Source organism: Raphanus sativus, unplaced genomic scaffold (genome assembly GCF_000801105.2).
Source record: "Raphanus sativus cultivar WK10039 unplaced genomic scaffold, ASM80110v3 Scaffold0540, whole genome shotgun sequence".
In the NCBI taxonomy this organism is placed as follows: Eukaryota; Viridiplantae; Streptophyta; class Magnoliopsida; order Brassicales; family Brassicaceae; genus Raphanus; species Raphanus sativus.
The window spans coordinates 4,629-13,518 of record NW_026615858.1 but is presented as its reverse complement, the minus strand read 5'-3'; the positions used below and the strand labels follow the sequence as shown (position 1 = coordinate 13,518).

General features: G+C 43.2%; 1 protein-coding gene across 1 annotated transcript; it reads left to right on the top strand.

The window, feature by feature from the left end:
* Positions 1-1,689: 1,689 nt before the first annotated feature.
* Positions 1,690-5,210, top strand: LOC130502399 (uncharacterized; the record flags this gene model as incomplete). The annotated part of the gene is made up of 9 exons (XM_056997193.1): positions 1,690-1,881; positions 1,966-2,758; positions 2,879-3,225; positions 3,292-3,626; positions 3,747-3,888; positions 3,951-4,004; positions 4,088-4,334; positions 4,512-5,007; positions 5,132-5,210. Coding segments are annotated over exons 1-9 (2,685 nt in total), but the record flags the coding sequence as incomplete, so codon positions are not given.
* Between the last annotated feature and the right edge of the window lie 3,680 nt (positions 5,211-8,890).

Sequence of the window (8,890 nt, the reverse complement as noted above, 5' to 3'; positions counted from 1 at the left end):
AATCAATCTCCAATCCATCCAACCACCTTGCTTCCGGTTCAGAGATATAGCCGACCACCAAAGTAAGTAGTATGGGTTGTACTCTTTTTCCTTCATCGGGTTTTGTCCCACTGGGTTTTCCCGATAAGGTTTTAATGAGGCAACATGCAAGCATACTATGAGCTTTGGTTTAGGCATCTCAATCAGCAACCGGTTTACTGTTTTAATTTTAATTTTATTTTGGTTTAGACTTTGGGCATTTGTCAGCCTTTTAATTTGTGTGAGAGTTGGCCCTTTTGTTTAGGCATTTTATTCTTTGAGAGTCTTTGAAGGGTTAGCCTATTTAAACCCTTGTGGCTGGCGATTTTTGACACTTATGTCTTTTATGAAATTTGTTTTTGCTTCAGCAAAGAAAAACCTAAGTCTTTCTAGTGTGAGAAACAAGAGAGAGCAGCCTGAATCTTATCAAGCTCCAACCACCAAGCTTGTGGCGATTCTTCATCCCATCCATCATCCAACGATTGCCTTGAGAGTGATACACATCCAGCAAGGCCAATCCCATCTTCTATCCATCTTCCATCCACTGATCTGTTGAGAGAGATACACATCCAGCAACAGATTCCATCAACCATTTCTATCCCTTTTATTTCTCTTATTTTTGTTTCTGTTTGCATCTTTTGTTTGATTCATTTTATAAATCTAAAATCTATTAAAATCATCTTTGTTTCTGTTCTTATTTTATTTTCATAGTTTTACTTCCTGTTCTTCATTTTATAAGAACTATAAAACTCATAAAAAGGTTCCTTTTGTTTCAGGTACAATTTGGGCAGTTTTGATCCAAGCATCAAGTCCTTCCAAACCAGTAACAAAATCGACCAGAATCTTAATATCTCAAACCCACCAGTTTGCAGCCTGGATCCCAGCCTGTAATATTTGGTATCAGAGCTACAGGCTTAAAAAGATTTGGTTATTTCTATCCTTTAGTTCATCTCTTTTTCAAATTTTTGCATTTGCATCTTTAAAAAAAAATATAAAAATTCGTTCTTGCTGTTCTTGTTTGTTCTTGCTGTTTTTGCTGTTCATCATATTGTTCATCATAGAATTGCTAGATCATTTTCGTGGGTTGCAGCATTTAGTCAACTTGTTTTTTGCTGCTTGATCGATTTTACTTTCCCTGTTTAGAATTAACTGATCATTTTTGCATTTATTCTGATTGCATTTGCATAAATCACTTAGGACTGATTGTTTGCATTCATTCCTGATTGTGCAATCATATTTAATTTTCTTCAATCATCATTTAAAAAAAAAATCTTTCAATCATCTTTTGAATTTTGATTTGCATTTAGTTTTCAAATTCTTCTTTCTATTTTTAAACTTTGTCGATTTTAATTCTTTTTCAAACTTAAAAAAAAAAGATTTCAACTTTCCTTTTCTTTAAACTTTCAAATTTAATTTTCATAAATCAAAAAAAAAAAAAAGATTTGCATTCATTTCGCATTTAAAGTTTGATCTTTTTTTTTCTTAAGTCATTTCTTCTTTCTTTCTTCTTTCTTTTCTTTGTCATTTCCCTTTTGCACTTGATCTTCTTTTCTTTCTTACTTTCAGGAAGAAATGGGAGACTTAAACCAAGCTGACATCAATGCCCAGTTGATAGCCGGCCAAGCTCAACTCACTGCTGCCCTTGCTGCTGTTACCGAGTAACTAGCCCGGATGGAACAGCCCAACCGAGGTGATGAGCCGCATGCTGAGAGGAGGAACCGACCCAACCGAGAGGAGGACCAATCCCAATCTGAGGAGGATGATAGTTCTGACTCTGAGCCACCCGACCGTGACGCATACCGACCAGTCCGTGGAGGGCGAGGCGGCCGGCGAGAGTACCGGGTCCAAGGCGATGGGAGTCCGGTCAGGAGGAGGTTCCGTTAAGATGAAGTTCCATGGCAAGGAGGCAATGAGCTTAAACTGACTCCACCTACATTTTCCGGGAAGGTCAATCCGGATGCTTACATTGAGTGGGAAAGGCGCATGGAGTACATCTTTAACTACTACCTGTACTCCGAGGCTAGGAAGATCACCTTAGCTGCCGCCCAACTGACTGAGAATGCTCTGGCCTGGTGGGATAGAGAAGTTGCTGAGGCAGGCCGAGTCTATAGAGTTGAGACTTGGAACGAGATGCGATCCAAGCTTCGCACCAGGTACATTCCAACTTATTACCAAAGGGACTTACTAAAACGTTTTCGAAAGTTGTCTCAAGGTACTAAGTCAGTGGAGGAATACTTTGAAGAGTTCGAGGCTCTTAGGAACAAGCTCAAGACACGTGATCCAGATGAGACGCTGATGGTTCAGTTCCTTGATGGGTTACAAGACCGTATTGCTCGTAAAGTGGAGAGGCAGCCGTATGAGAACTTTAATGATCTCCTTCACTTTGCCATCCAGGTGGAACAGCACATCAAGAGGAAGAATGTGTCCACGGCCAGGAGTAAGACCACTTGGCCTCCAGCCGGTTCCAAGGGCAAATCCATAGAAGTGGAGAACCAGTTCAAGAAGAACCAATCTGAGCTGTCCAAGACTGGTCAATCCGACCAACTTAAGTCTCAAGCTCAAACTCAATGGACCCGTGACATTACTTGTTTTAAATGTCAGGGAAAAGGACATTATGCTAGAGATTGTCCAAACAAGAGAGTGATGGTCCTTAAGGCCGATGGTGAGTATGAATCTCAAGATGAGGCCGAGGTGGAGACGGAGGCATCTGATGAGGAATTGGTCGATTATCCGGAGACTGGTGAGTTACTAGTGACCAGACGATCCCTCAGTGCCCTCTTTGATCCTGAAATTGTCCAAAGAGAAAACATCTTTCATACAAGATGTAGTGTGGAACAAAAGGTATGTAGCTTTATCATAGATGGTGGTTCTTGTACTAATGTGGCCAGTAAGTATCTTGTTGATAAGCTAGGTTTGATCAAGACTCCACACCCGCGACCATACCGACTCAAGTGGCTCAATGATGAGACCGAGCTCAAGCTAGCTGAGCAAGTTGTTGTGTCTTTTAGTATTGGCAGGTACCATGACCAGGTGAAGTGTGATGTTGTTCCCATGCAAGCCGGCCACATACTTCTTGGCAGGCAGGCCGGCCACCATGGTCGGACCAATGTCTACAGCTTCTGCCATAACAACAAGAAGCACAACCTAGCTCCCCTTAGTCCACAAGAAGTCCATGATATGCAGAAATCAATGGACCAGGCTGGAAAGGTAAGTAAAACCAACCTTTATATGACTTCAGACCAAGTACTTAAATCTTTATATCATGAGACGCAGGTGCTGCTAATGGTCTTTAAGGAAAGTTGTTTTGCAGGTTTTGAAGCTCAAGAGCTACCTGGCGAGATGCAAGACCTCATGGAGAAGTACAAGGACGTCTTCCCTGATGATATACCAGCCGGATTACCCCCTATCCGCGGCATTGAGCACCAGATCGACCTTGTACCAGGCGCACCACTGCCCGACCGAGCCGCTTACCGAGTTAATCCTGAAGAGGCCAAGGAGTTGGAGAGGCAGGTCCAAGACCTCATGGACAAGGGCTATATCCGTGAAAGCCTAAGTCATTGTGCGGTCTCGGTCCTATTGATGCCTAAGAAGGACGGAACATGGCGCATGTGTGTGGACTGCCGAGCCATCAACAACATAACCATCAAATATCGGTACCCTATACCTAGATTAGATGATATGCTGGATGAACTAAGTGGTTCTACTGTGTTTTCTAAGATTGATCTCAGGAGTGGATACCACCAAGTTCGTATGAAGGAAGGTTATGAGTGGAAAACCGCCTTCAAGATGAAACAAGGTTTGTACGAGTGGCTTGTGATGCCATTTGGCCTTACCAACGCCCTCAGCACATTCATGAGGCTTATGAACGAGGTTCTAAGGCCATACATAAGTAAGTTTGTGGTTGTGTACTTTGATGATATACTGATCTATAGTCAGAGCTTATCCGAGCATGTTTATCATGTAGAACAGGTGCTGAAGGCATTGGGGTAAGAGGGACTTTATGCTAACCTAAAGAAATGTGTGTGTTTGTACTGATCGATGAAGCTTAGGTTTTGTTGTGAGTTCACAGGGACAGAAGGTCGATGAAGAAAAGATCAAGGCGATCCAAGACTGGCCAACTCCGACCACAATCGGCCATGTCCGCAGTTTCCATGGTCTGGCCAGCTTCTATCGACGGTTTGTCAAGGATTTCAGTACCATTGCTGCCCCAATGACATCTGTGATCAAGAAGAATGTATCCTTTACTTGGGGTCCTGCCAAAGAAGAGTCTCTACCTAACTTCGATAAAACCTATGAGATTGAATGTGATGCATCAGGTACAGGCATAGGAGCTGTGCTTACTCAGGGAGGCCGACCAGTAGCCTTCTTCAGTGAGAAATTGAGTGGAGCTGCCCTCAATTATCCCACCTACGACAAAGAGCTTTATGCTCTACTGAGATCTCTTGAAACTTGGCAACATTATCTTTTGTCTAAAGAGTTTGTTATTCATACAGATCATGAGACTCTTAAACACTTGAGAGGTCAGACCGCACTCAAGAAGAGGCACGCCAGATGGTTAGAGTTTGTGGAGACTTTCCCTTATGTGATTAAGTACAAGAAGGGCAAAGACAATGTGGTGGCCGATGCTCTGTCCCGGAGACACACTCTTATCTCCACCATGGAAGCTAAGATCATGGGTTTTGAGTATATTAAGGATTCTTATGTTACTGACCCTTATTTTCAAGAAGTTTTCAGGAAAACCACCAAGAGGGCAGCCGGCCCCTACTATCAACAAGAAGGTTTCTTGTTCAAGGAAAAGAAGTTATGCATTCCCCAAGGGTCCATGCGGGAATTGCTGGTTCGGGAGGCCCATGGTGGCGGCCTCATGGGACATTTTGGTAGAGATAAAACTCTAAGTGTCCTAACCGACCATTTCTTTTGGCCGAACATGAGGAAGGACGTTGGGAACTTGTGCACCAAGTGCATTGTCTGCCTTAAGACAAAATCCAGGTCACATCTTTACGGTTTATGCCTTTGCCTATTCCTGACCACCCTTGGGTAGATCTTTCTATGGACTTTGTGCTGGGCTTGCCCAAGATAGCCACAAGGATTCCATTTTTGTTGTTGTGGACAGGTTCTCCAAGATGGCTCACTCTGCTTGTAACACAACCAATGATGCCACTCAAATCGCCCACCTGTTCTTTAAGGAGGTGGTACGTTTACATGGCATGCCTAGGACCATTGTATCTGACCGAGACACCAAATTCTTAAGCCATTTCTGGAAGACTTTATGGGGAAGATGAATCAACTGCGACGGAAAGATCACGTGAGAGTGGATCTAGGTCTCGAGGGCTAGGAGAACGGAGCCAAAAAAAATTAACGAACAGTCTTTTGAGTCTTTGAGAGTAAAGTCGACGACTGTAGTCAAAAAAAATATTGGCAGTAAAGTTGATTAACTACGTGTTTCGAGTCGTTCACCGGCAATTGCAGGTAACATGACGAAGTAAATGACTCCTGTTTATCGGGAACCGGGAAGCTCGACGAACACTCTCACGTGCGAGAGAGGAGTGGCGCTTTCGTTATTAGCAAGCTGGAGAAGGGATGGTTCGTATTTTGCGAGAGACTTGCACAGGGTCATCAAAACACGCGACCCTCCTCGCCAATAAAAACATTCAGCGTTCCGATGAACCAATAACAAACTTGAAAGTGACTCATTTTGCCAATTAATTCACTTATTACATAAGGTATAATACAATAAAACAAATAAATCAGATTTTTATAATAAATAATGAAACAAAAGAAAATATATCTTTTTAAGTTGAGAATATATTTTAGATTTATGACTAGCAAAAACGAAAAAAATATTAATTTCCAGCCTATAAAGATTCACCGATCTCCACATCCGAACCTCCTTCTAAAATCTGAATCCTGCGATTAAGACTGTTAAGATACTGGTCAACAAGATAACCTAGATCGTTAATGATAGAACCTAAATACGGATCACTCTACCGGTACGGATGATATGAACTCAGATCCGAGAGGATTGAGAACTGGTGGATCGAAGGGTGACACTAAGGGTTGCGGAAGCCCAAGGATACTACCAGAGTTTCGAAGGTTGCCGGATGTGACGCACCGGTCCAACACAACGAAGGTGTTTCACTCGGAGATAACCTCACCAAGTAAACTATGAATGTTCTTGAGACAAAGAACAATGAGAGAAGACTCAAAAATAGCAAAGCAAAATCGATTGTGATTTTATTCATGAGAGACTCACTTATTTATAGTGTTTGTGAGTCAAAGAAACGTAAAGAGAATTCTTGGAAAAGACAACATTGAAAATAGAAATGTTGAAAACAAGACATAGAAAATATAAAATTGACCAAGACCAGTCAAAGTTCGGAAATTGATGAAGACTTGGCAAGGTTCATTGACTGTCCAGGTTCGTGATTCGTCCAGGTTCATCCTGTGATAATCAGGTCGTCCGCGGTAAGGAGCAGGACAGACGCAAGGCTGCCCGCATGGTTGATCATCGATGATCCATGAACGGATGAAGAGATAGCTCGACCCAAATCTTCAGAGAGCCTAAGTAACATCCCTTTGGAGAAGTTGGATGCATCGATCATCATGAATTCATCAAACTGATCGGAAAGGTCGTGACCAGCCTGATCCGGGCGTGCGGAACGTCCCAAACGGGCCAGGAAAGACAGGCTAAGTCCGGAATCTGATTCTTCATGATGATCATGGGTTCTGACTTGACTGTTGGCTCTGGAATGACGAATGGGTCGGGGTAGAACGCCTGTGGGTCGGCTGATTCGGTCATCAGGTCGTGGATCCATCCTTAGGTCGCGTCCGGGTGCACTCGGGTCGATCCGGTACACGGCTCTGTCCGTTGATCTGGTACGGCTGAATGGCTGAACCTCAGTTGGACTGATCTGATCGTCCTGAGTCTGCTCCAAGTCCTGGTCCAGGTCCTGGGTTCCATCAGTTAAGACAAAATCCAGGTCACATCTTTACGGTTTATGCATGCCTTTACCTATTCCTGACCACCCTTGGGTAGATCTTTCTATGGACTTTGTGCTGGGCTTGCCCAAGATAGACCACAAGGATTCCATTTTTGTTGTTGTGGACAGGTTCTCCAAGATGGCTCACTCTGCTTGTAACACAACCAATGATGCCACTCAAATCGCCCACCTGTTCTTTAAGGAGGTGGTACGTTTACATGGCATGCCTAGGACCATTGTATCTGACCGAGACACCAAATTCTTAAGCCTTTTCTGGAAGACTTTATGGGGAAGTTGAATCAACTGCGACGGAAAGATCACGTGAGAGTGGATCTAGGTCTCGAGGGCTAGGAGAACGGAGCCAAAAAATTAACGAACAGTCTTTTGAGTCTTTGAGAGTAAAGTCGACGACTGTAGTCAAAAAAAATATTGGCAGTAAAGTTGATTAACTACGTGTTTCGAGTCGTTCACCGGCAATTGCAGGTAACACGACGAAGTAAATGACTCCTGTTTATCGGGAACCGGGAAGCTCGACGAACACTCTCACGTGCGAGAGAGGAGTGGCGCTTTCGTTATTAGCAAGCTGGAGAAGGGATGGTTCGTATTTTGCGAGAGACTTGCACAGGGTCGTCAAAACACGCGACCCTCCTCGCCAATAAAAACATTCAGCGTTCCGATGAACCAATAACAAACTTGAAAGTGACCCATTTTGCCAATTAATTCACTTATTACATAAGGTATAATACAATAAAACAAATAAATCAGATTTTTATAATAAATAATGAAACAAAAGAAAATATATCTTTTTAAGTTGAGAATATATTTTAGATTTATGACTAGCAAAAACGAAAAAAAATATTAATTTCCAGCCTATAAAGATTCACCGATCTCCACATCCGAACCTCCTTCTAAAATCTGAATCCTGCGATTAAGACTGTTAAGATACTGGTCAACAATATAACCTAGATCGTTAATGATAGAACCTAAATACGGATCACTCTACCGGTACGGATGATATGAACTCAGATCCGAGAGGATTGAGAACTGGTGGATCGAAGGGTGACACTAAGGGTTGCGGAAGCCCAAGGATACTACCAGAGTTTCGAAGGTTGCCGGATGTGACGCACCGGTCCAACACAACGAAGGTGTTTCACTCGGAGATAACCTCACCAAGTAAACTATGAATGTTCTTGAGACAAAGAACAGTGAGAGAAGACTCAAAAATAGCAAAGCAAAATAGATTGTGATTTTATTCATGAGAGACTCACTTATTTATAGTGTTTGTGAGTCAAAGAAACATAAAGAGAATTCTTGGAAAAGACAACATTGAAAATAGAAATGTTGAAAACAAGACATAGAAAATATAAAATTGACCAAGACCAGTCAAAGTTCGGAAATTGATGAAGACTTGGCAAGGTTCATTGACTGTCCAGGTTCGTGATTCGTCCAGGTTCATCCTGTGATGATCAGGTCGTCCGCGGTAAGGAGCAGGACAGACGCAAGGCTGCCCGCATGGTTGATCATCGATGATCCATGAACGGATGAAGAGATAGCTCGACCCAAATCTTCAGAGAGCCTAAGTAACATCCCTTTGGAGAAGTTGGATGCATCGATCATCATGAATTCATCAAACTGATCGGAAAGGTCGTGATCAGCCTGATCCGGGCGTGCGGAACGTCCCAAACGGGCCAGGAAAGACATGCTAAGTCTGGAATCTGATTCTTCATGATGATCATGGGTTCTGACTTGACTGTTGGCTCTGGAATGACGAATGGGTCGGGGTAGAACGCCTGTGGGTCGGCTGATTCGGTCATCAGGTCGTGGATCCATCCTTAGGTCGCGTCTGGGTGCACTCGGGTCGATCCGGTACACGGCTCTGTCCGTTGATCTGG